This window comes from Scyliorhinus canicula, chromosome 26, assembly GCF_902713615.1.
Source record: "Scyliorhinus canicula chromosome 26, sScyCan1.1, whole genome shotgun sequence".
NCBI classification, from domain to species: Eukaryota; Metazoa; Chordata; class Chondrichthyes; order Carcharhiniformes; family Scyliorhinidae; genus Scyliorhinus; species Scyliorhinus canicula.
This window is the reverse complement of record NC_052171.1, coordinates 5,237,424-5,264,283: the sequence shown is the minus strand read 5'-3', so window position 1 is coordinate 5,264,283 and position 26,860 is coordinate 5,237,424. Positions and strand designations below refer to the sequence as shown.

General features: G+C 43.3%; 1 protein-coding gene across 1 annotated transcript in view; it reads right to left on the bottom strand.

Annotated features, from left to right (window-relative positions):
- The window catches only part of LOC119957544 (deleted in malignant brain tumors 1 protein-like), a 41,242-nt gene extending 29,595 nt beyond the window's left edge, over positions 1-11,647 (bottom strand). Inside the window, exons 1-2 of the mRNA XM_038785691.1 lie at positions 11,420-11,647; positions 4,237-4,330 (exon numbers count right to left, since the gene is read on the bottom strand). Of these exons, the coding sequence (XP_038641619.1) occupies positions 4,237-4,330; positions 11,420-11,647 (322 nt within the window). The remainder of the gene's footprint in view (positions 1-4,236; positions 4,331-11,419) is intronic.
- Positions 11,648-26,860: the final 15,213 nt, after the last annotated feature.

Sequence of the window (26,860 nt, the reverse complement as noted above, 5' to 3'; positions counted from 1 at the left end):
GCATTTCAGTGAAAGATCAGAGGCAATATTTTTTCAATATTTATTCCGAAATGTTCAGAATCTGAATGTGTATGTGGTTTGCGTGAACCTGCTTCAATCCATTCAGTCTTTCTATCGTCTTCCTGTGTCCCCTTTCAGCCCGCCAACCGAGCAGATTAATCGCCCTCAGTTATCCCTGTCACTGTGGACCTTATTCCAATAATTTATTGTCTGTCGAAGTACTCTCACCTCCACCTTTTCTGGATAACTCGGGTCGATCAATTCATTGCGCGCTCGCCACTGCTGCTTAACCGCGGAAATTAGTAACAATAATCTATAACCGAGGCTCCCATTCTCACCTATTCGGCTGGATTTCCTCCTGGTAACTCAGGTGTTCAAACACTGTTCTTTCTCACAATTTACTGCTTTCCCATTTATTTACACGACTCCTTTTATCTCCATTGTCTCCCATTTTTAATCCGCTGTTTTTGCTGCTGTGGCCACGAAGTGTGAATGTATTTTTCTGTTAACCCCTTGTCCAAATCGCAGGTATATGCGTCTAGATATCAAACTGACTATTCCTTCCGCGTCCTGCTCAGTTGCTAAACACGCTAAACCACAGCTGACTGGGAATCCCGCCTCAATTTTCAGTGGGAATACTACAATTCGGAGTTATCTACTTGGTGGCCAACTGTGAAATTACTTTAAAACGTTTCACCTCAGTTAACTTGTCGTTGAAGCTTCTTAAGACAAACAGTCCAATTTTAGTATAAATAACAAGAAACTCATATGAGTCGAAGTAAGCAGGGACAACCTGAAATTCCATAGTCCGCAATTCAAATTCCTGCATGACATTTAAAAACTTGAACATTTCAGCTGATGGAAGTTAATTCCATGGGTGATCTTTGAGATTGGAAAATATCAGGTCATGTGTCTCCAATAGATTATTGGCTGGGTGAATAATTGAAATCATTATTTTACATTAAACCGTTTAATGTCCGTTTTCAACAACTTTCGCAGCTCAGTGAGTTCTTATTGGCGGAGGAAGCAACATTTTTTTTAACAATGCGATAATGCACCATTAAAATAGCGGACACGAATAACTCAGCTCAAAGAAACCGGACAAACATCAATAGTGTCATCCGTAGCTTCCAAAAAAGCAATCTCTAACTTCCTGAGCTTGTGCCTGAATAAACGTTATCTTCGGGAGACAATAAGCAAACACGTAGCAAAGATTTACTGGAACCGTGCAAATTGTTCTGGTCACATTTAAATATGGGATTTGTCACATAAAGGGACCGCAATGTGGAACTTGTGAAAGGAGACGAAGGAGAATTCAGTGGAGCAGGAATCAACCACAGAGCCCACCCACCAAGCCTGTTCCACTGTTCAATAATATCCTTTCTGATCTACTGTCCCAAGTTGTTCTTGTCGTTCTGGATGGTAGCGCTCGTGCATTTGGAAGGTGCTGTCGAATCTTGTTCGTGCAGTGAATCTTGTAGATCCACATTGCACCCCTCTCCCAGGAGATGCCGGACATATACATAAAGATTCTAGGGCATGTGGAAGGACGTTCAGAATTATGTCTGGGTATGAAATACTACATCAACTTACGGATCACGTGGAAAGAGACCAAATACAGGAAATATCTCAAGGCGCTACATTTGCCAATGTATGACATCCAAAATTAATTTGATGAAAAAGGTCAGACAGATGCAACAGATCCGCATCAGATCAATGGCATCATAATGCCACAATATTGTTTCCCCCTCTGATTAATGCAATACTATTGGATCGTTTGAGCCATAGTCCAACCTGATAAATAGTGTACAGGCTATTTACTCTCAGTTAGTTCCTTCTTTGAATCAGACTGCGAAATTTCGGGGACAGAATTATGAATGCGGTGTGAATGGGGATCAAAATATGTCGAAAATCTCCCGTCCAAATTCAGTTACCAGTGAATGTCGGGATCAGATATAATGCGCATATTACTGACTGCGACCAGAATGAAGAATTGTGCCTTTCTTAATTTGAGGCTCTTAAAAAAAAACATTGGACATATATTGAGTTAAATTTCTTTAAAGTGCTCAACTCTGTTTTTTCCAATTAAGGGGCAATTTCGCATGTCCAATTCTCCTAACCGTCTCACCATTTCGGATTGTGGGGGTGAGACCCACGCAGACACGGGGAGAATGTGTAAACTCCACACGGACACGGACCCCGGGCCGGGATCAAACACGGGTCCTCGGCGCCATGAGGCAGCAATGCCAACCACTGTGTTGCCCTAACATCAAATTAGAAATATACAAATAAAAGGAATGGTTTGAAGTGTTCACCCTCCCTCCCCCTGTATTGAAGAGAAATATGTCCCTTTTCATCATCCCATTGGTAAAAAAAATGTTTCCAGGAGCAATCCGCATTTGAAGCAACGGGAAAGAGCAAACTTTGAGCTGCAGATTACTCTCTGAATCTATTTCTCCCATCGTTTGATGATCAAAATCTATTGAGAAAAGCGCCTTTATTTTATTACAGTTTATTACCGAATGCTTCAGTAAAAAGTGAATAGTTTGTGCAGTTTCTGGAATTCACATTTAACACGCGTCTCACTGAGTTGATTTCAAACTCCATCAACATCTATCAGGAAACCCTGACCATCTCTGTCACTCAGTCAATATATTTGTCCAATATCTTACATCGGATTAACACGCATTCTAATTCCCAACCTCATATTTCCACTAAAATTGAACACCAATGCATCACCAGTTTTCTTCACGTGGTTGTCCTCGGCTCTTGTACAGAGATAACAGACACAAATTGAAGCAGACTATTTAGACCCAACCTGTTGGACGTGACCACTCCAATTATATCAGAGCCTGGAGAGTCAATTAACCCCGTGAGTGTACAGCACAAGTCCAAGTTATACCTACTGCCTACTGAACTCAGCAGGGTATTCCTATGCCAATATTCAGCAATCCAGGTGCAGGCTCAAACCCAGCGACATACTGAATGGAACTTGAAGATAGTGGAACTTTAATTAATCCACATATACCGGATTTTAACATCCAATAGTCGCTAACTGCACAAAGTATCAGGGAGCAGTGGCAGAAATTGTCCCTGGCAGCAAACCAGAATACTTTTCTAGTATAAAAAGCAACTAATGTAACCAAGCAGGTTTATTCCACACACACATATTGGAGGTAATGGGAACCTGGATGGAGTCAACTCAAACAACATATGGTGTCGGTGGAAATGTAATGAAGAGCACGTTTCCATGTCATTAAACACAACATGATTCTGTGTAAATATACATGGAGCATATGGTCCATTGTTAAATGTGCATCAACACAAGGCACTGTGTATAAATACATGAAATAGAACATATTGAGCAATATTAAATGTGATCATTTTGAAGGCCACCACTATCTAACCAATAACGCAGAGCCAATCCCGCAACATATTTTGGGATTTTCAGTAACATAATTTTCTCAATACATCAGTCGATTTAATGATGCCAATAATAAAGACACTTTTGAAAAACACGTTCCATCCCTCGCTAGTACACTAAGAGCAACGTTTTCACCCCGAACAAAGGCCGCAAATACTTTAATTTGATGATCTGTACCATATGGATTTCAGACCGAACTTCTATTGAGAAATATTTATAACAGGACCATGTGTGTGTGATCAGTCGGCAGTCGATACAGTTTTGACTGGTGTTCTACACTAGGTAGGCTAATTTAAACCCAGATGGTAAGACACTCTGATCTAACAATGACAGCACACTCCTTCTCGCATGCTCGCTTTAAATGATCAGATTAGAATTTCACTTCTAGTTTGTCATTTCTGCAGATAGCGACAGCGGGCAAAGTAAAGCAAACTGTTGCGATATTGTATTTGCTTTCACTTTTAAAGCTAAGTTTGACAGGACTCATAACGGGTAATATGAAATATATTTAGATTAGAGGTGAAATGTTCGAAACTCCGAAGTTGCACGGAAACACTGTTCCTGTTGGCCCAGGCTCAGTTTCCAGCACTCTCCCCTGTTTGGTGAAGAGGTCCTGCCGACGAGAGCCATTGTCAATCAAGACTTGAGCCTAAATTCCAGGCTGCAAAGCTGCTGCCGCACTGAGATGGTCTCTTCTGAATGAGGCGCTATTCTGACGCTCAGCTTTCCTCGCCAACATTAAGCCCTCAGCCAACATCCCAACCGATGGGGTTAGTTATGATCATGTTATTGTTTGTTGGGACTTTCTGTACCTAATGTAACGGCCGCTTTGTCTCCATTATAGCAGCGAATGCACTTCAGCAATGTGTCCCTCTGACAGTCGAACTCTTTGGCATTTCCTGAACTCTACAAGCGCGATATGAATATCACCGGTCATTACTCATTAGCAGAAATGGAGAACATTTCTAATGTTGCAGATGGTAGAATTGAAATGCGAACCAAACAATCCACAAAATGTATCAGCTGAGGTTCTGCAAATTAAAAAAACCATTTCAATATCCATTCCACTCCATCCCAATGAACGGCAGCTTTGATTCAGTTCGATGGTTTTCTGTCATGGGTTTCTGGAATACTATTGCAGACACCGGCACACCCTGTGATCTGGGTGATCGCACTCTCTGTATAACAGACTCAGTTCAATAAACCACTACGAGTTTGAAATCCAGCCTGCTCTCTGCACCATAGTCACAAATCTAAGGCGAGAGCCACGATTTCTGACATCTCATTAAATGACCCATCACAAAATGAAAAGTGAAGAAAATATCTTTTACTTTTCACATCAGCTCATTATGTTGTGTTAGTGTGGACGGAGAACAATATTAATAATGAAAAAGGCTTATTGTCACATGTAGGCTTCAATGAAGTTACTATGAACAGCCCCTAGTCGCCGGGAATCGAACCGTGCTGCTGGCCTGCTTGGTCTGCTTTAAAAGCCAACGATTTAGCGCAATGAGCTAAAGCAGCCTCTAGAAATTATGCACATATTTCAGTAATGATCAGTGTATCATTGGAGAATCGAAGACATTCAAAAACTTACATATCAAAAGCTGCAGTAGGATTAAGGTCAGGCAGGACCGTGACATCGTTCCAGCTGCCAGTTACAGCGATACAGTCTGAAGATTGGTCCAATGCTGAGCGGCCGCTTCAGCACCTTTCAACTCTCCGCCTCTTCTGGACCTTAATCCTTTGACAACAGAGTCTACAGATATTTCCTTCCAAACACCCAATAGGATTTGGTATGTGTAAACCGTCAATTGCAGTCTGGTCAAATGCACCAATGAGAAGTAATGTGACCTTTAATAGATAAAATGTGTCCAGGTTCCAACTACCAGCTTGTCCTGAGAGGCTAATGACATTCAACAGTCTGAAATGAAAATGAGTCAATGATCTTGCATCTAGAGTATAGGTTCAATCAAGAACAGGAGGAATCCGCTCGGTTCAGCTTCTTTGAAATAGCTGTGTGAGAGAGTATCATTAACGCAGCTTCTTCCCAGAACCCAGCAAATAGGACTCTTCAAGATGATCAATCGCCTTTAAAGAGCTCCTCTCGAATCGCATTTCATCACTCAGCTTGCTCGTGCTTTGAATTTTAAAAAAAACACTGTGAATTAATTTCCCTCATTACTTCTGTCCCTTTATTAAATTTGTTCAATTTACCAATTGCTGTCCCTGACCCACTTCTGGGAGCAAATCATTCCCCTCTACTTCCTCTATCAAAATCTCTCAGCATTCTGAATAACTGTTGATTTCCCTCATCCTCTCTGCTCCAAGCTGATCAATGCAAGTTCCTCCATCAAACGGAATTGCTTCACCCATGGTGACTTCCTGCTAGACCACCTCGGTGCCATGTCCAGGGCCTTCATGCCCTACAGACAGTGCAGTGTTTAGAATTGTAGACAATGCTCCAACTGAAGCATAAAGCATAAAGGTTTACCGCGATTTCTTTATATTTCTCTTTAACACACATCTGCCTTTTGAAAATCACCTTCTCTACTTTCCCAGTGACCTTCTGAGAATTGTGGGCCTTTCCACCACGCAACTTGGTTCCTGAATCCTCTCAAAATATCATTATTTCCAAACTATCACTGCATGCGTTTTTACACAAAATGCATCACTTCTCACTCAATCCCAATAAACCGAACCTTGCACCCGCTCTGCCCATTTCAACAGTATCTCTATGTCCTCCTGAATTATATTGTTGATATGTTCACGATTTGCTTCACCGCCAACTTTTGTACTGTTTGCATATATGGGAATTTTGTTTTCTACTCGTGATCCAGGGCCATTTGTACATGTCAAGAAAATCAAGCCTTAGGTATAACTTGATCTCAGATGAGGGCCTGTCCTCGGCTTCTAAACCATCGCTGATGTTCCGAGGATTAGTTCCTCGTTCCAACAGTTACCTTGCCCATCTTTTATCATCAGGGGTGTTCTATTGGTAATCTTCCAGTCTGCAGGCAGCAGAGTAATATACAAGAAGCATTGAACGCTTTTTGTCAGAGTTTTAGCGTTATTATTTTGTTCCTCTTCTCGGAATGAATTTAGTTTATATCCGAATTATGTCTGCCCTGGACGCTAATATTATCTACAATCCTTTCTTCTATCACTGGCAATGCCTCACTTTCTGATGAAAATTGGCCTCTTTGAATTTTCTTCTGCCCTGCCTCATTTCTTTATACCTAATTATATTCTGCTTTCTGGGCTTAGATTTCCTTCCTCTGAAACACTTGTGCTATATTATTCCCCGGAACTACTTGGAAAACTGGTCCATTACTGAGCTGCAACCATAGGGGTTTGGGAAATTCTAGTCTCCACAATTGAGGAATCATTCACCCATCTTGCTTCTTACTGTCGTCAGCACCAGTCATTAGGGCCATTGAAAAGGCCTGACATTGCTGCTTTATTATTTGGACATTGCTATAACGTTCACCGACAGATTAACGTCGGAATCTGTAACCCACTGTTTGGGAATCTCGGATAAACGTCGCGCTATTAAACATGTTGTATCCCCACAGTTTCTCCATTCGATGTAGTTGCTGAATCCTCTGGTTTATCGTTCCTCACTTCAATGTTGTCTCTGATCAGGGGGCCTCTCATTCTCTTCTTTTCCCTTCTCTATCCCTTCAGAATATATTGCTGGCAGAAAGATTCAGTTTCTGTTGCTGCCGATGTTGAATAAATATGTAATGCACAATTAATAGAAAACCATGTGATAACTTGCTGCTCTTTTCTCCATTCCCTCCCGTGTTGCTGTTTCCTTCCCCTGTAAGGTATGTCAGGAATAAAAGAATGACTAGGGTAAGAGTAGGGCCAGTCAAGGACAGTGGTGGGAAGTTGTGTGTGGAGGCTGAGGAGATAAGCGAGATACTAAATGAATACTTTTCGTCAGTATTCACTCAAGAAAAAGGTAATATTGTGGAGGAGAATGCTGAGACCCAGGCTATTAGAATAGATGGCATTGAGGTGCGTAGGGAAGAAGTGTTGGCAATTCTGGACAAGGTGAAAATAGATAAGTCCCCGGGGCCGGATGGGATTTATCCTAGGATTCTCTGGGAAGCCAGGGAAGAGATTGCTGAGCCTTTGGCTTTGATTTTTAGGTCATCATTGGCTACAGGAATAATGCCAGAGGACTGGAGGATAGCAAATGTGGTCCCTTTGTTCAAGAAGGGGAGTAGAGATAACCCCGGTAACTATAGGCCGGTGAGCCTAACGTCTGTGGTGGGTAAAGTCTTGGAGAGGATTATAAAAGATACGATTTATAATCATCTAGATAGGAATAATATGATTAGGGACAGTCAGCATGGTTTTGTGAAGGGTAGGTCATGCCTCACAAACCTTATCGAGTTCTTTGAGAAGGTGACTGAACAGGTAGACGAGGGTAGAGCAGTTGATGTGGTGTATATGGATTTCAGTAAAGCGTTTGATAAGGTTCCCCACGGTCGGCTATTGCAGAAAATACGGAGGCTGGGGATTGAGGGTGATTTAGAGATGTGGATCAGAAATTGGCTAGTTGAAAGAAGACAGAGAGTGGTAGTTGATGGGAAATGTTCAGAATGGAGTTCAGTTACGAGTGGCGTACCACAAGGATATGTTCTGGGGCCGTTGCTGTTTGTCATTTTTATAAATGACCTAGAGGAGGGCGCAGAAGGATGTGTGAGTAAATTAGCGGACGACACTAAAGTCGGTGGAGTTGTAGACAGTGCGGAAGGATGTTGCAGGTTACAGAGGGACATAGATAAGCTGCAGAGCTGGGCTGAGAGGTGGCAAATGGAGTTTAATGTGGAGAAGTGTGAGGTGATTCACTTTGGAAAGAATAACAGAAATGCGGAATATTTGGCTAATGGTAAAATTCGTGGTAGTGTGGATGAGCAGAGGGATCTCGGTGTCCATGTACATCGATCCCTGAAAGTTGCCACCCAGGTTGATAGGGTTGTGAAGAAGGCCTATGGTGTGTTGGCCTTTATTGGTAGAGGGATTGAGTTCCGGATCCATGAGGTCATGTTGCAGTTGTACAAAACTCTAGTACGGCCGCATTTGGAGTATTGCGTACAGTTCTGGTCGCCTCATTATAGGAAGGACGTGGAAGCTTTGGAACGGGTGCAGAGGAGATTTACCAGGATGTTGCCTGGTATGGAGGGAAAATCTTATGAGGAAAGGCTGATGGACTTGAGGTTGTTTTCGTTAGAGAGAAGAAGGTTAAGAGGTGACTTAATAGAGGCATACAAAATGATCAGAGGGTGAGATAGGGTGGACAGCGAGAGCCTTCTCCCGCGGATGGAGGTGGCTAGCACGAGGGGACATAGCCTTAAATTGAGGGGTAATAGATATAGGACAGAGGTCAGAGGTGGGTTTTTTACGCAAAGAGTGGTGAGGCCGTGGAATGCCCTACCTGCAACAGTAGTGAACACGCCAACATTGAGGGCATTTAAAAATTTATTGGATAAGCATATGGATGATAAGGGCATAGTGTAGGTTAGATGGCCTTTAGATTTTTTCCATGTCGGTGCAACATCGAGGGCCGAAGGGCCTGTACTGCGCTGTATCGTTCTATGTTCTATGTTCTATGTAACTGGCTCCTAGAATCCTAACCCTGCCCGATGTTTTGAACTCTCGTACAACGCTAGTTATCGTTCGTGCCTGTACATTGACCCCAATCCCGTTCTGGTGGAACCAGTCTGGTTTATCCACGATCCTCTTGCTCCACATCCTGTCTCGTGTTTCAGGGATCTGAAGCCATCCCTCCTCCAAGCCTTCTTCTAACAAGCATTCCCCTGCACTGACTTCCTGTTTCAGTAATCCAAAGCCCATGGATGTGGGAGAAATCTCGAGACTATCACGTTAGTCTCTCTCTCTCCTTTCCACGTTATTTTAGCTGCTGAAACTCTGCCAGTATGACCTGATCCATTGGCTAATCAGGCCACTTGTTTGTTTCCCAACCATGTCTTCTGGATTTTCCCCTTTCCTTCAGGTAAGTTCTTTCATCCATTCAGGGATATTCTTTGCTCCCAATACTTTGGCTGGAGAAAGGGTGCAACCCTCTGGGAATTCAATGGCCCTATAACTGCGCATGTGCCTCCCGGTGTAGCCGAATCCCGCACAGGGCCTCGACATTGTTCTGACTGCAATTCCTCATCGAACTTATTGAAACTTAATACTGAAAACCAGTTATAAAATATCAGGCTAGAGATTGGAATGGATTTACATTCATACAGTGATTAAAATCACTTTCAAACAACAGGTCCATATCCAAAATATAAATAAACAATCCGAACGGTCTAAATAGTGACTCATTCGAATCAATATTAAGCATGTCCTCCAAGAATGCTGATTCCCACAGTTTCCTTAATTATACTTTGCCACAAACTGACTCTTGTGTGCACTCTGCTGCATTCTCTTCGACTCTCCATCTCTGTGACTTCCATCCAGATAATGCTAGCTTCCATGTATCTGATATCCCTTCCTTTGCCTCACCTCTGGATCCGTTCGCACTGTGGGGCACCGTAGTTGCCGGGACCATGGGCATATCTGTCCCATTGCACACATTTCTGGTCTAACACCTTCTCATCCCTCTGCTCAGTATAATATGCTTTCCCTTCTCATCAGCATCCACGCCAGCAGACAAAACTTGAGGTTCTCCCCTTCCATCGCACGGAGCGTCAGACTCCCAACTGACACAGTCGCTCCTGCTCTTCCTTTACAGAATTTCGATGGTCAAATTCCCGACACCTTGTTTTGATGCACTTCACCATCATTGCTTTGCTGAGCGCCACCGCCAGATCCGCAAGCAAAGCCTGCACTTTCACTAACTTTCTCATATCATCCTCTGCCCCTCTCCCACCCTGACCTCTTCCTCAGTCCCCGGCGCTGTTACAGTGAAATCAGATGTAGTTCAAGGAGCAGCGCCTCATCTTCTGATCAGACAGGTCAGTGATCTTCGAATTCAGTCGCGTTGAAAAGAATCAGACCGTGACCACTGCTCCCATTTTATTGCTGTCAGGATGCACTGGTAATAATTCAGTCTTTCATGTAATCGCTCCCTGACTCTCATCCGATCACAATGTTTCTTCTTAGTTCTTTCAGATCCTTCCTCCTAACCCCCCACCCCCCTCCCACTGCCTGTGTTCTGACTTAAACACCACTGGAACTTTTATCCCAGTTCACACCAAAGGACAAGGGCCTGAAATGTGAATCCCCTTCTCTCTCGACAAATGCTGCCTGTTCAGCTAAGTTTGGATTTGGATTTGGATTTGTTTATTGTCACGTGTACCGAGGTACAGTGAAAAGTATTTTTCTGCAAGCAGCTCAACAGATCATTCAGTACATGGGAAGAAAAGGGGAATTAAACAGAATTCAAGAAAATACATGAGAATACATAATAGGGCAACACAATATATACAATGTTACAATATATACAAATAAAATCCCACAGGTTTGTTTGGAATCAATAGCTTTCGGAGCGCAACACCTCTATCAGATCACATACCCGATGAAGGAGGTGCGCTCCGAAAGCTAGTGATTCCAAACGAATCTGTGGGATTTTGACCTGGTGTTATAAGACTTCTTACTGTGCCCATCCCCTCTTATGCGAAGTAGCTGAGGCATTGTCTGCTGGTTGTTAGAATTGCTGCATTTGCAGAGTTTTACTTTTTAAGGAGACAGGTCGGGAGGTGGGATGCAAATGATGTTAAATAAAATGACCGGCAAAATGTGTAAAGAACTGTGGAGAGTTTGGCAGCGAGCATAATGATGGGATTAGGAGAGTGGCCTGCTTTGTGGCAGACATGGTAACTGCTGCTTTGATGTTGAGGACAGTCACCTTGGTTACCATGAGCATCATACTGACTGAGTAGCCCAGTTTCTCTTCATTGCCCATTGCAGGGCGGCAGACCATCTAAACGGTGCCTGTCAGAATTGCTGCAGAATTGCACAACATACAGGGGCCACGTGTATTTCCCGGGCATCTTTCCAAGCGCGTGAGGAAATGTCAGCACTCAGTGTGAAACAAGTCACACAAACACGTTTACTGCTAATGCGAAGTTCACAAATGCCCCCGTCGTTGACCCGCAGGGAAGAGCTGATGTGGTCCTTGTTTCCATCCAGGAGCACGGTTTGTAGGATGTTATCACTTGGAATGAAGGAAGACTCCCATAAATCCCAATGCATGGAAATCAGCTGCCTGTCTGCAGATCCCCAGAGCAGTCTCTGCGTGTTTTGTTGTTGTGTTGAACTAACAGGAAACACCTGGCGCGGTGGGGATTTCCATGTTCTTGTTTTGATAGCAGCTCCCTGTAGTATTAGTAGAATGTTGCTGGACATTTAAACTTGTAATTTGAATTCAGGCTGCATAAAATCCAAGAAGGAAATGTCCCAACTTGTGTTCTGTGCATCTGGTCAATATCATTAATTCATTACAAATACATGGAGCTCACAAGTTTGCAAATAAAATTGACCCTGACCACAAAGACTGAGTCACAATACAAAATTATGATAATCTGCATACACTTTCCCGAAGACCTAACTCAGAACATCAACAGGCCAAGGATACGCCACTCAGTCCAAATCAATCAGCAAAATCAATGAGACCAGGAGCAGCAATTCTCCCTGTCCTTTCAATGTAGAATTAAAGGCACGAGGTGTCTGATTCTCAAGGTAATCATACTGTTGGAATCAGATGGAAAATCAGGGTCATTGAGTCTGTGTCAACATAAATGGCTAACTTGCTGTTGTCCAATCACAGGGAGGTCAAACCTGAATCCATATCTGGTAACCTGCTGTGATTCCATTGGAGGACAGGAGCTGAAGACATCTGCTGTTCCCATACATTGTCCACTGGAGCCCGAACAAACACACGGTAATATCAGCCTGATCTCTCCTGGAATGTAATAAGATCTGGAGAATGACAAGTGAGAGGATTTAATCAATATTAATAAACTGCTGAGGGGTCACTCTAAAGTTACCAAAATTTAAACAAATTAAAATTATTCATGTCCCGGATGAGTTGGGGGGGGGGGGGGGGGAGGGGGGTCTCTCCCGAAATGGACTTTTCACTGAAGAATTCTGCAAACTATTGTGAATTGAATGAATTGGAACAGGATAATGCCCTTCATATCACTGCCAACCACTCCTTTGTCTCTCCAGGTATATCCAATACTGTCCCAATTTGACAGACTCTCCTCCCTTCCTGGATATCAAACTACATTTCAGTGAGGATGTGGCCTGAGTGGTTTCTCCAACCCGTTTTACAGCCGCTTAAAAAGACACACGCAGAACGGTGGAACATTAAGGTATTTGGCTCGGTCTCTTGCATCTGTGACCAGCTAGTCAACCCTGTTAATATTGGCGCTTATACATGAACAATGTAGTCATGTCACTGGACTAACAATATGGCTGATGTTCTGTGGTCAGGTGTTTAAAACAGCGACAGGGCGGCTGGGATTTAAATACAATTAATGATTTGAAGATCTGAAATTGCAAGCTGGTCTCTTTCATGGTGACCATGAAACGATGGCTGTAAAATCCCATCTGCTTCACCAATGCCCCTTTCGGGTGAAATTTGTCATCATTGCCCAAGCGAGGCTCCAGGCCCACAGCAATGTAATTCACACTTACTGAAATTTGGGAGAGGGAACAAGTGGGTGCCAGAAACACCATGAACCAATCAGACAATGAATATTCAGCAAGGACACAAGAATTAAGCTTTGAGAAAGGGTCATCGGGACTCCAAACGTTAGCTCTTTTCTCTCCCTGCAGATGCTGCCAGACATGCTGAGATTTCCCAGCATTTTCTCTTTTATTTCAGATTCCAGCATCCGCAGTAATTTGCTTTTGCACAAGTAAATAATGTGGCACGCCAAGATATCTTCATAATTACTGAGATATTTCATGGAATCGTCTCTGAGCTTGAGACTCTCCAGTAAATCGGGTCATTTCCTCCGACCCGTGTTAATAACGTAACTATAACATAACGATACATACATAACATTTACGTATGTGTATACTCGCCGACACCCAGAGATTCTGTTCCAATACTGGCAATGACATGGACCAATTGGAAACATGGACAGACAATTCCTGAGCCATCTATAAATGACGAAATCCTGAATGGAATGTTAAAGTCGACAGTGCTCATAGAATCTTGTAAAAACTGGCAGTCTCACTTCCAGAAATCTGTGGTAAGTAGAATATGACAGAGAGAGGTCTCTCAGTGGTTCAAGTATGACCAATGTAAAGCGATGTCAATTACAGGCAATAAACAAGCGAGTTCAGCGAAACACGCTCAGGTGAACAGTCCAGACCGTCATGCACACTTAACTCCAAAGCCCGCAGATGGAAATTCAAACTTCGCAAGATACAGTGTACCCATGCAGCGCAGTGCATTGGTTGGACTAAGGCTGTATTACCTCTCTCTGCTGGTGAATAGTGCAATAGTAATGCCTGACGTTATCCAGCAATTCTACAATCCACCCCCTTGTGGATACGTTAGTGCAGTGATACAGAGTCTCAGTTTTGTCCTTCGTTTGATGTGACGGTTCAGACAATGGTTTTCGGATCATTTTTTGGGGGATTGGATTCACCTCTGCACAAAGAGTCAGATTCTGAGTGTCCAGTTAGTTAATGAGTGTTATTCAGTTTATTGGAGTGATTCAGTTTATTGATAGTGGATGTTTTTACAGGTAATCTAATGGTAAATGAGTACAGCGCATCACAAGGACAGTGTGTCCGTGTGTTGGTACTGGGGCAGATTGTCATTGCCGATCGGTGTATTGTGCTGGACAAGTATATTGGTCTGGCATCAGTTTATGGGTGTTTGGGAAGTTTATTGATATTGGGTCAGTTGATTTGTAACGTCATAATACAGACGTTTATTATTCGACATGACTTTATCTGTAGTGGTTCAGTTTTTGTTTCAGTAAATCAGAGTGTGGCTTTATGCGGTCCTTTTTATTGCTCAGATGCAATAGCCCGATTTAAGGCGGCTCTTGTTATTTGTTATTTACAGTACAGAAGGAGGGCATTCAGGCATCGTGTCTGCACTGGTCCCAAAAGTGCAACCTCGCTAGTCCCATTCCCGCGCCTCGGCCCTGACGCCCTCTAAATTCGTCACTTTCAATATATATCCAGCTCTCTTTTAAAACCTCCTGTGGAATCCACCTGCATCACTCTCTCAGGTAGTGGGTTCCAAATCCCAACAACTCTCTGAGTAAAGATGTTCCTCCTCCCTCACTCCTAGCTCTCTTGCTGACCACCTTGAAATTGTGATCCCGAGTCACTGACATATAAATTCGTAAAAACAGAATATCCTCTTTTCACTGTCAAAATTGTTCAGAATGTTGAACACCTCAGTAAGGTCGCCTCTTAATCGTCTCTGCTCCGAGGAGAACAGGCACAATTTCGCCAATCTTGCCTGGTATCTAAAATACCTCATTCCTGGTATCATTCGAGTAAATCTCCTCTGCTCTCTCCCAAGGGCTGTAATATCCTTCGTTTAATAAGGTGCCCAGATATGAATACTCCACATGTGGTCTGACCAATGATTGGTAGAGGTTTAGCATCACCCGACATTTTATTCTCTATGCCTCAATTTACAAACCCGACGATGCCATAATCTTTCTTAACAACTGTTTCAACTTGCCTGGCCACTTCAGAGAATTATGCACTTGAACCCCGAGGTCTCTCTGCTCCTGTCTTCCCCTCAAAGTCATGCCATTATATCTATATTTTCTTCACGTGTTTACTAGTCCAGTGACAATACCACTACGCCACCACCTTCCCATAATATACTAGTGCATGGTTGGTGGGTTAGGTTGTGGGTAGTGGGATAGTGTATGGCTGGTAGGTTGGTTTAAAGGTAGTGGATTTGTGTATGGTTGGTGTGTTAGTTCGAAAGTAGTGAATTGGTGTATGATTGTGGGTTAGTCTAAGGGTAGTGGGTAAATGTATGGTTTGTGGGTTAGTTTCATGGTAGTGGGTAAGTGTATGGTCGGTGGGATAGTTAAAGTGGAATGTATATTGTATGATTATAGGTTTGTTCAAGGATAGCGGGGTTGTTTCTGTTTGGTGAGTTTGTTTAAAGGTTGTGAGTTAGTTTAAGGGTAGTGAAGTAGGTTATGTTTGTTCTATTTGTTAATGGTTAGTGTGGTTGGTGTCTTAATAATAATCTTTATTAGTGTCACAAGTGGGCTTACATTGCAATGAAGTTACTGTGAAAATCCCCTCGTCGCCACACTATGGCACCTGTTCAGGTACGCTGAGGGAGAATTCGGAACGTCCAATTCACCTAACGAGCGTGTCTTTTGTAGTGGCTTAGTGTATGGTTGGTGGGCTTGTTTAAGGATAATAGGTTAGTTCAACGGTAATGGGTTCCTGGATTAGTTTAATGGTGGTGGGGTAATTTATCTTTCATGAGTTAGTTTAAGGGTAGTGGATTAGTTTAGAGTTGGTGGATTAGCTTAATGGTCATATGTTAGTTTATGGTTGGTGTGTTAATTTAATAGTAGTGGGTTAATGTATGTTTGGCTGGTTAGTTTAACGGTCGTGCATTAGTGTATGTTTGGTGGCTTTGACTAAGTGTAGTGGGTTAGTTTATGCTTGGTTGGTTAGTTAGATTGAGTATTTTGTGTTAGTATATGTCTGGTCAGTTTGTTTAAGCGCCGTGGGTTAGTGTATGGGTGGGGTTAGTTTCAGGGCTGTAAGTTAGTTTAAGGGTAGTGGGTTAGCGGATGGCTGTTGGGTTAGTTTAAGAGTAGTGGGTTAGTTTATGGTTTGTGGGTTAGTTTAACTGTAGTGGGTAGGTGAGTTTAAGTGTCGTGTGCTTGCGTATGCTTGGTGGCTTTGATTAAGCGTAGTGGGTTAGTTTATCGTGGGTTGGTTAGTTTGAGGGTCGTGTGTTTGTGTGTGTCTAGTCAGTTAGTTTAAGGGTTGTAGGTTAGTTTAAGGGTAGTGGGTTAGTTTATGGTTTTGGGTTAGATTAAGAAGAATAGGTTAGTTTAAGTGTTAGGGTGTGGGTGGTGGGTTAGTTTAAGGAGAGTAGGCTAGTTTAAAGGTAAGAATATGGTTAGTGGGTTAGTTTGAGCATAGTCTGGTAGTTTATGTTTGATGAGTTAGTTTAAGGGTACAGGGTTAGTGTCTGTTTGGTGAGTCAGTTTGATGTTAGTGATGTAGTTTATGTTTGTTAGGTTAGTTTATGAAGAGTCGGTTAGTGCATGGCTGGGTAGTTTAAGGGTAGTGCGTTACTATATGGTTGGTGGATTAGTTCTACAGCAGTGGGTTAGTTTCTGTTTTGACGAGTTCACTTAAGGGCAGAGGGTAATGTCTGAGTAATGGGTTAGTTTGATGTTAGTGAGGTAGTTTATGATTGTGTGGTTATTTTATGGATAGTGGGTTAGTGTAAAATGGTGGATTAATTTAAGTGTGGCAGAGTAGTTTATGTTTGCTGGGTGAGTTAATGGATAATGGGTTAGTGTATGGTTGGTGGGTTAGTTTGAGTGTAGTGGGTTAGTATATGGTTGGTGGGTTAGTTTAAGATTAGTGGGTTAGTCTATGGTTGGTGGATTAGTTTAAGCATAGTGGGTTAGTTTATCGTTGGTGAGTTAGTCTTAGCATAGCGGGTTAGTTTAAGCGTATTGGGTCAGTGTCTGATTGGTGTGTGAATTTAAGGGTAGTGGGTTAGTGTACGGTTGGTGGGTTAGTTTAAGTGTAATGGGTTAATGTAAGTTAGTGGGTTAGTTTCAGTGTAGTGAGTTAATATAAGGTTGGTGGGTTAGTTTAAGTGTAACGAGTTAATATAAGGTTGGTGGGTAAGTTTAAGGCTAGTAGGTAGTTCATGTTTGTTGGGTTAGTTAATGGATAGTGGTTAATATCTGGTTGGTGGGTTAGTTTAAGTGTACTGAATAAGTTTGTGGTTGGCTGCTTGGTTACTTTGAAGGCATTGTGTAGTTTATGGAATCTGTGTCAGTTTGAATGTATTGCCAAGTTTGCGGATGACACAAAATAGGTGGGAAGGCAAGTGGTGTGGATGATACAAAGAGACTACAGAAGGATAGACATGTTAGGTGAGTGGGCCAAAATTTGGCTAAAGGAATATCAGGTAGAGGAATATGATATTTTTAAACTATAGATTTTTATTGAACATTTTTAAATGAATACAGAACACACACTCAAACGAATCAAAATATGAAGTCATGCACTTTGAAGAATAAAGGAGTTGAATATTATTTAATTGAGAAAGACTCAGAACAGGGATTTGGGGGGCCTCATGCATTAATCACAAAAAGCTAGCATTCAAATTCAGCAGGTAATTGGGAAGACAAATTGAATGTGGTCTTTAATTCAAAAGGATAGAGCATAAAAATAGGGTAGTCTTGCTAAAACTATACATGGCACTATTTAGACCCCAGCGAGAATACTAGGAACAGTTTTGTTCCCTTATCAAAGGAAAGATATACTGGCATTGGAGGCAGTACAGAGAAGGTTCACTCGGTTGATCCCATGTATGGAAGGATTTTCTCATGATGTTGAGTAGGTTGGGCCTGTGCTCATTGGACTTTAGAAGAATGAGAGGCGACCCTATTGAGATATAGAGGATTCTCAGGGGGCTTGACAGGAGAGATACTGTGGAGAGTTTAGGACCAGAGGGCATCACCTCAGAATAAGAGGCCACCCATTTAAGATAGAGATGAGGAGGAATTTCTTCTTTCAGAAGATAATGACTCTGTGGAATTCTTTACCGCAGAGAGCTGTATAGGCTGGGTCATCATGTATGTTCAAGGCTGAGATAGACAGATTTTTCATCAGTAAAGGTGGAGAAGTGGAATTGAGGATTATATCAGATCAGCCATGACCTCATTGAATAGCGGAGCAAACCCAATCGGCCCAGTGGCCTGCTTCTGCTGTTTTATGAACTCACTCGTGGTTTGCATTCCAAATGGCACTTTTAAACAAATGTTTCGCTCCACTTTTACCAGTGACTCCAGTCCAGGTTTTACACCATCTCCTTTAGGATTTATTAGTCTTTACTTGACTGCTGTACAAACTGTTCACAATTGCTTTAACTCTCGGTTCTGCGACTCTAGTAACTTTATTTTATTTGTTCAACATTTGTTGCCCATCCATAATTGCCCTTGAACTGAGATGGCGTTTAAAAGTCATAGAGAATCACAGAGTCAGAGTTTATACAGCAACAGAAAGAGGCTCTTTGGCCCATCATGTCTGCGCCACCACCGATCTACTCTAATCCCATTTTTCAGCACTAACCTTGCGTGTTATTGTATCTAATGTGCTCATCTAAATACTTTTTAAATGTTGTGTGGGTTCCCGCCTCTACCACACTTGAGGGCAGCGAGTTCCAGATTCCCACCACTCTCTGGGTGGAAAAGCTCTTATTCAAATCCCCTCTTAATCTCTTGCCCATTTAGTAAATCTATGCCTGCCCCCCCCCCCCCCCCCGCCCTCCCCTGGTTATTGACCTTCCGCTATGGGGACATTTTCCTTCCTGTCCAAGTACCTTCTATCCATCTTGTTTATGTCCATCAGAATTTCATACATCTCAATCAGGTGCCCCCTCAGCCTTCTCAGCTCCAAGGAAAATAACCCCAGCCTATTCAGTCTCTGCTAATAGCTGAAACGCTCCAGCCCAGGCAACACCCTGGTGAATTTCCTCTGCACCCTTTCTGGGGAAAACACTGGTGGTGACCAGAAGTGCACACATTACTCTAGCTGTGACCTAACCAGCCTTTTATACAGCTCCATCATAATCTCCCTGCTCTTATTCTTTGCCTCGGTGAATCAAGGTAAGTGTCTCATATGCCTTCCTAACCGTCCTATCTACATGTCTTCAGGGATCTGTGAACATGCACCCCAAGGTCCTTTGAGCCTCTTTACTTCCTAGGGTCTGACCATTCATTGTGTATTCCCTTGCTTTGTTCGTCCTCCAAAAATGCATTACCTCACACTTTTCTGGATTAAATTGCATTTGCCGCTGTTCTGCCCATCTAACCAGCCCATCAATATCATTCTGTATCTGAGGCTTTCCTCCTCACTATGTATCACACCACCAATTTTTGTGTCATAAGCAAATGTACAGATCATTCCCCCCTACATTCACATTCAGATCATTAATTTATGTACAAACAGCGAGGAACGCAGCCCCAATCCTTGAAAAACAGCACTGGACACAGCTTCCAGTCACAAAATCAAACTCCGACCAGCATCATCTGCCTCCTGCCACTAAACCAATTTTGGATCCAATTTTGAGGACACCTCATCACCTCCTGGAAAAGTTTGGTCAAATTTGTAAGACACTGCCGGCATAGTGGCAAAATAGTTGGCACTGCTGCCTCACAGCGCAAGGACTTAGGGGCAGCATGGTAGCATTGTGGATAGCATAATTGCTTCACAGCTCCAGGATCCCAGGTTCGATTCCAGCTTGGGTCACTGTCTGTGCGGAGTCTACACATCCTCCCCGTGTGTGCGTGGGTTTTCTCCGGGTGCTCCGGTTTCCTCCCACAGTCCAAAGATGTGCAGGTTAGGTGGATTGGCCATGGTAAATTGCCCTTAGTGTCCAAAATTGCCCTTAGTGTTGGGTGGGGTTATGGGGTTAGGGTGGAGGTGTTGACCTTGGGTAGGGTGCTCTTTCCAAGAGCCGGTGCAGACTCGATGGGCCGAATGGCCTCCTTCTGCACTGTAAATTCTATGATAATCTATGACTTGGGTTAGATTCTGGCCTTGGGTGACTGAGTAGAGTTTGCACATTCTTCCCATGTCTTCATGGGTTTATCCAGGTGCTCTGGTTCTGCAAGATCTCACAATTGGAGGAACACAGTGGGGAATAAATATTGGTTTGACAATTATTTTCCTTTCGTGATACACTTCCCCCTTCCCTGGGTGAGTGTAGCTTCAACAACTCTCAAGAAGCTCAACACCAAAGTAGCCCAAATGGGCGAGAAGATGCACTCACCAAGTCACCGTCTTCAGCAGCTTGCAAACCCCCGGCCTCTACCACTGAGAGGGACGAGGGCAGCAGCCACATGGGAACATGTTCCCCTCCAAGTCGCCCACCATCCTGACTTGGAAACGAATCGGTCCTCCCTAACAGCACAGTGGGTAGACCTACACCACAGGGACTGCAGATGTTCAAGAAGGTTTTCCACCGCCACCTTTTCAAGGGAAATTAGGGGCGGGCAATGAACGCTGGCCTAATCAACGTTGCCCACACCCCATGAAGGAATATTTTAAAAATATTGCTGTACAATTGGAGATGACAAACAGCAGGACCACCCTCATTGCCACAAGGAGGAGGTGAGGACAATATTGAGACATTGAAATAAAAATTTGATAAACACATTCGGAAGAGAAGCGTAGGAGGACAGGGTGACAGGGTCGAATGAAGTGGAAGGGGCCACTGTGGAGCATGGATCAGCAGCGCTGAATGGTTGGTTTCGATGCTGTCTGCAAGTTCTCTTGGATTTGTTTTACACGATTGAACCTGTACTGTTACTTCAGCCTCTTACCACAAGAGGGCGCGCAATGGCCATGAATAAACTGTGAGGTTTTCTATGATCTGCAAAAGTGATGTTCCCAGTAAAAACTGGTGTAATCAGCACATGACATCCCTCCAAAACCCCTTTGACAGAATCTTCCAGGGAAACACACGCTGCACTGGATAGTGGAACTAGAATGCGGATGGGGGGGAGGTTGTGGAACCGAATTACCACAAGACATTTGCCTGTACCAAGGTAGATTAAAGGTAGATGCCTGTATGTATTAGCTGTGTCTGACCCCTCCCGGGAAGTCTGCATCAAGGCGGCGCAGCACTAAAACAAATAAATGCTAAAAAGCTCAGCAGACCCGGCGGCATCCGTGATGGGGAAACCATGTTAAAACAGAGTTGGAAGTTTTATTTCACAGAGCGCTGATCTTTGTTCTGGTGTTCACATATTCGGCGAAATCACTTTGTGTGACTCTCAGCACCTACCTTAGTCTTTAACACGACCACCGACACTCCCTTTTGTGCCCAAAACATCTGTATGTAACCCCTCCTATCTCCCACCTGCCCCTGACCTCCTCCACTTTGCTCCGCCTGCTCCACTCTACTCTGCTCCTCCTCTTCAGCTCTGGAGAAGTGCCGTGCGGACTCTGTTTCTCTCTCCATTGATGCTCTCAGACCTGATGGGGGTTTCTTCCAGCATTTTCCGGATTATTTCAGATTTGCAGCATCCGCAGTATTTTGCTTTCATTTCGGTGCAGTATTACTGGTCGGGTATTACTGAGGTGTACAATCTTTCCCCAGCCCCTATGGGCAGAGGAGGAGGCCAGTACCAAGTCTCTGGTATGACCCACGACTTTCTGACCATACACCACAATTAGTAAGGATAAACAATGACACCTTCTCTGCGATGAGCCTCAATATAGGGGCCCTGCAAGGCTGCCTACTTAGCCCTCTACTATACTCCGTATTCACATAACTGTGTGGCAAAATGCGACTCCAACTCCATCTTAAAGTTTGTTGATGACACGACCATAGTGGGTCTGATTTCAACCAATGGTGAGTCACATTACAGGAGGGAGATAAAGAATTTAACGGTGTGGTGTAATGACAACAATATCTCCCTTAATGTCAGCAAAATAAATGAGCTGGTCATCAACATCATGAAGGAGAGTGACATCTATGCGATGTCTGCATCAATGGTGTTGGAGTGGAGATGATGGTCAGATTTAAATTCATCAGTGTGAACATCAGCAACCATCTGTCCTGGTCCAGCCACGATGACGTTACGACCAAGACAGTATAGCAGCGCCTATATTTCCTCAGGATATTAAGAAATTCAGCATGCTTACAAAGACCTTCCAATTTTTATAGATATACCATATAGAGCATCCTATCTGGCTGCATCACAGCCTGGTATGGCAACTGCTATGTCCAAGACTGTAAGAAACATCACAGCGTCGTGAACACAGCCCAGTCCATCACACAAACCCGCCTCCTATCCATCGACCCTGTTTACACCTCCTGCTGCCTGAGGAAAGCGGGCAGTAGAATCAAAGACCCCTCCCAACTGGGTTATTCTATCTTCCAACAATTTCCAGCGGGCAGAAGATACAACATTTTGAGAACACGCACCAATTGATTCAAAGACAGCTTCTTCCCCGCTGTTACCAGACTCCTGAAAGGCCTTGTTAGGGTCAGAACTGATCGTATGGACTGAGCTGATCTTTCTATGCATCCTCTCAACAGTTGTAGCAGTATATACCGGACTTCACATGCTGTCAATGATTGTGTATTTGCATGATGTCTCCTCATGTATTCATCATATGTTCATGTGTGTTCGTGTATGGAGCGATTCGCCTGGACTGCACGCAGAACAATATTCTTCATTGTACCTCGGCACACGTGACAATAAACCTAAATGTGTGTTGTGTTTACCAAGAATGGGGTGCGTCCAATAGGCAAAAGACCACCTTATGGAAATGCAGAATCATACAACACTATAATTCTACACCTGGGTCTCTGCATAATGCTGTGACACAGCCTGGCCGCCTCCATTCACCACTCATTGTCAGTGGTTCTGTGCCAGAATGCCTTTTACATTGCGCGGGTACTGACGATTTCCTGAGACCAGTAAGGTGTTCAGCATCTTTAATGGTCTTTGGAGCCAGTGCCACCCATTAGCAGCAGGGTGGACCTCCCATCACCAATATTCACTGAGGGTTCATCAGCTTATTTCAGTTTATTTTCCCATTGATTTCAAAGGGAAATTTAACTCTGATCAGTAGAATTCCTGAGTTACCTAGGGACGCTTACAATTGGTGAATCGAAGGGATAGATCTGCTTGTGCAGAAGTTCCGGCATTTTAAATAATGTCATCCTCTGCTGGTTGACGCTAGAATTGCAGTCAAATTGAGAAAATCAGAAGAATGACACAGACTGCAATGTCTGTGCAGATGTTCTCCTGAACCGCTGTGTGCGATGGTGGAAAACTGCAACAACAAACCTTTGGAACTAAAGTGAAAAAATAAATTAATTCCTGATCAGATTATTCTGTCATCCCGCCACAATCACAGAGCTCAAACCTGCAGTTTAAAGGAGGGACGTGAGCTGAAGGTGGAGCAGCATCTGTTTACAATGCCAGCTGACATTGGGACCGGGAAGAAAGGTTTGGTGGTCAATGCTTCAATGGCAATAGGGTCTTGGGAACAGCAGTTGGTCACATGGACAAGGTTTAGCTCATAGAGAATTGGAGAGGATATAGGAGAGAACCAAGAGAATCCGGCGCGTTCGGGGGCGAGACAAAATGTAAACTTTGGAGAGCGTTTGTTCGATTGGGCTCGGGGAAGAGAGAAGATAGCCGAGGCAGCAGGTCGGACAAAGGCATCTATGTGTTTGCAGATATATTGATGTCACATGAAGAGTTTTATTTTAGTGTAATAATCAATTGACATACTATTGGCCTGATTAAAGTTGAGATTTAGCATCATATAATATTTTTTAGCTTCACTTGACAGGACTTTGCAACTTGGGATTTGAGATAGAAGAAAGCTAACTATGGATGAGCTAATCGCAGATAACACCCGAAAAAACCCCTGTCCGAAATTCCTGCAGGAGTTTGTAGCCTTCAAGATTAGTTCCTGTATTACATCTACACAGTTTTATCGGCAGCACGGTGGCACAATGGTTAGCACTGATGCCGCAAAGCGCCAAGCACCCGGGTTCAATCCAGCTTTGGGTGACTGACTATGTGGAGTTTGGACGATCTTGCCTTGTCTACGTGGGTTTCCTCTGGGTGCTCAGGATTACTGCCACACCACAGATGTGCAGCTGAGGTAGATTGGCCATGTTAAATTATCCCATTGTGTAAAAGGTTATATTGAGTTACAGGGGCGTGCCGTGGCACGAGGTAGGCTGCTCAGTGTCGATGCAGACTCCTTCCACACTGTAATAATTTTAAGTTTCTATGTTTTAAGCAGCTTTATACCACTTTATTCTTTGTTCAAGCATTGAAGTGACTCAGTTCAAACCCCAACACCTACAGAGTAAAGAACAGGCCCTCTAAAAGAGTCCCTGATAAGAATTAGATTTAATAAGAATCTTGCATATTGTACAAATCCAAAGGTGACGTGCTCAAGACACCATTGATAAGAAAACGGATGGTCCCGCAATTAATTGCTAACTTAGAGGGCCAGTTAGAGGATTGTGGAAAATGATATCAATGAATGACGATCACCCTGGAGAAACCAATTAGATATTGATCACGCCCAGCTAAATCAATTCCAGAATGATCACGCACCCATTAAGCCTTTTGTGAATTAGCCTTTCCTCATTCAGACCAATCAGAAAGCAATAACATCATGGATCGTACTGTGGGGTGTGACTTGGAAAGGGTTAAGAAACAGCAGTGTTCATTATTAAAGCGTGCACCAAGTTTTAAAGTGAGGATTACAGAGCCTGCTCTACACAGAAAAGCAGAAACCCCACAGAGGGAGAGAACGGAAGCCACGTGTTGCCTTGCGCTCCGAGCCAATCCGGAAAGCAAGAGCATAGTACCCCATCAATTCACTGCCCTGCTTTGTAAAGTGTTAAATCATAACTCAGAGGTCCCTGGTACACATGATATGCAGAGAGACTCATAATTCTTCAGAACTCGGTGAGTTCAGTGGTGCTGGTCAACCACCCGAAACTCTTGGGATTGTGGATTATTTTGAAGTACACGTGCCCAGTGTTCCATTGAAACGTCCATCGTCTTCCCAACAAGGAACAAGAACTACAACAGGAGTTGGAAACCAGGTCCTTCATTCCCTCTCCTGGAATCTGTCATCCATTGTTTACATCTCTTATAATTACGGTCAGTTCACTAATTCTAGTTAATGTAATTACTGGACGGGTTGCTCTCAGAATACTAGCTCAAAAGTCCATACTTATATTTCTTTTCTGAACAGCACATGACGCAACAAAATCACAGGACCATTCATTAGTTTTGAAAACAAGAAAAAACACATGTATTAAATATATAACAGTTTGATGAGAAGTCAATACTTTATTTAGCCGTTAGTTCACACTTCATAGGATGAATACGGATTACACAGTACATTTTAATCTGCAATCGTCTCAATTTTCACGGAAAGTCAGTTTTAAGCTCACAAGATTGCTGTGGTCAAATAGAAGCAATTTATTCTGAGGGTTTCCTCAGAACACCCCCCCCCCCCCCCCCCCCCCCCCCGCAGATGATGATCACATGATCGCAAAAACGCACATTAATACCTTTATTCAAAGTAATACTTTCCCTTAGCAGTTTGCATTCCGAAACCCTGGCCAGGTATTCCAAATCACACTTTAAACAAAGCCATGTTTAACACTGAAATCAGTCCAGGATTTTGCACCGCCCCCCCCCCCCCCCCCCCCTTTAGTTTTCCTTTGTCTAAACTGCTTTTGCACAAACTCCGAGATCGAGCCACCGATTTCCATACTTATTTTATCTCACGTTTCACAAGCTGCATTAAAATCTCACAAACCTGAAAATCACTTTCTGGCTTCCCAGCTCGATCGATCTTTACTGAAATATGCTGTGCTCTCGTACCATCACCCCAAACTTCTTCGAAACTCCTCCTGTGCTGGACAGTTTCCTTAAGTAGCTGCACGTCAGATCTCTGCATGCATTTTTCAACAATTATTCCATGGCAAGGCTTTTATTCTAGCAACGCTGAGAGAGATGACCTCTCTCTGGCCGTACAAACCAGCTGCTTATCATAGAGCTGTGAGAGCTGCCTTCTCTCTCACTACCTATCTGCAACTATAATCAAATTAGCTAAACTAAACTAAATGCTTCTCTAATGTACAAGGCCCCAGTTGCTAAGCAACCACTGCTGGTATATTTATTCTTCGCGCCACCCTCTGTAAGCATAATTGAAACATAGTTGGGACTTAACAAACCACAAAATACAAACACCTTTGCCAGCATGAATCGAACTGGACGTGTGAAATTTACAGGCACAGAAATATTTGATTGAAACCCCCCCAAAATTATACCTTATTTTTAATTTTCACCAATGCAGATATAAATCCCTTAATGCGACCCTTGGTCTCCTGACACTGAATTGGCTTGGTTTACATAATACTGATAAACTTTCCAATATCTAATGGCTGTGCCTGTTACCGATAGAAGTAGTAACTCCGAGGGTGCAATAGCTATGACTTTATTTCAAATCAAAAGTTTCTCTTCAGTCTCTTGCAATGAACATTATTCTCCATGACACCGGGCCCTTCACAGTGTCAATCTGCAGTGGGCAAGCTGATAAATTTGGTTGTTGTGTTTAGATTTGCTGGAACGACAATCTTCTCCACTAGTTGGAATGGAATTCAAGCAGATCCAGTGCACAGAGAGTTGG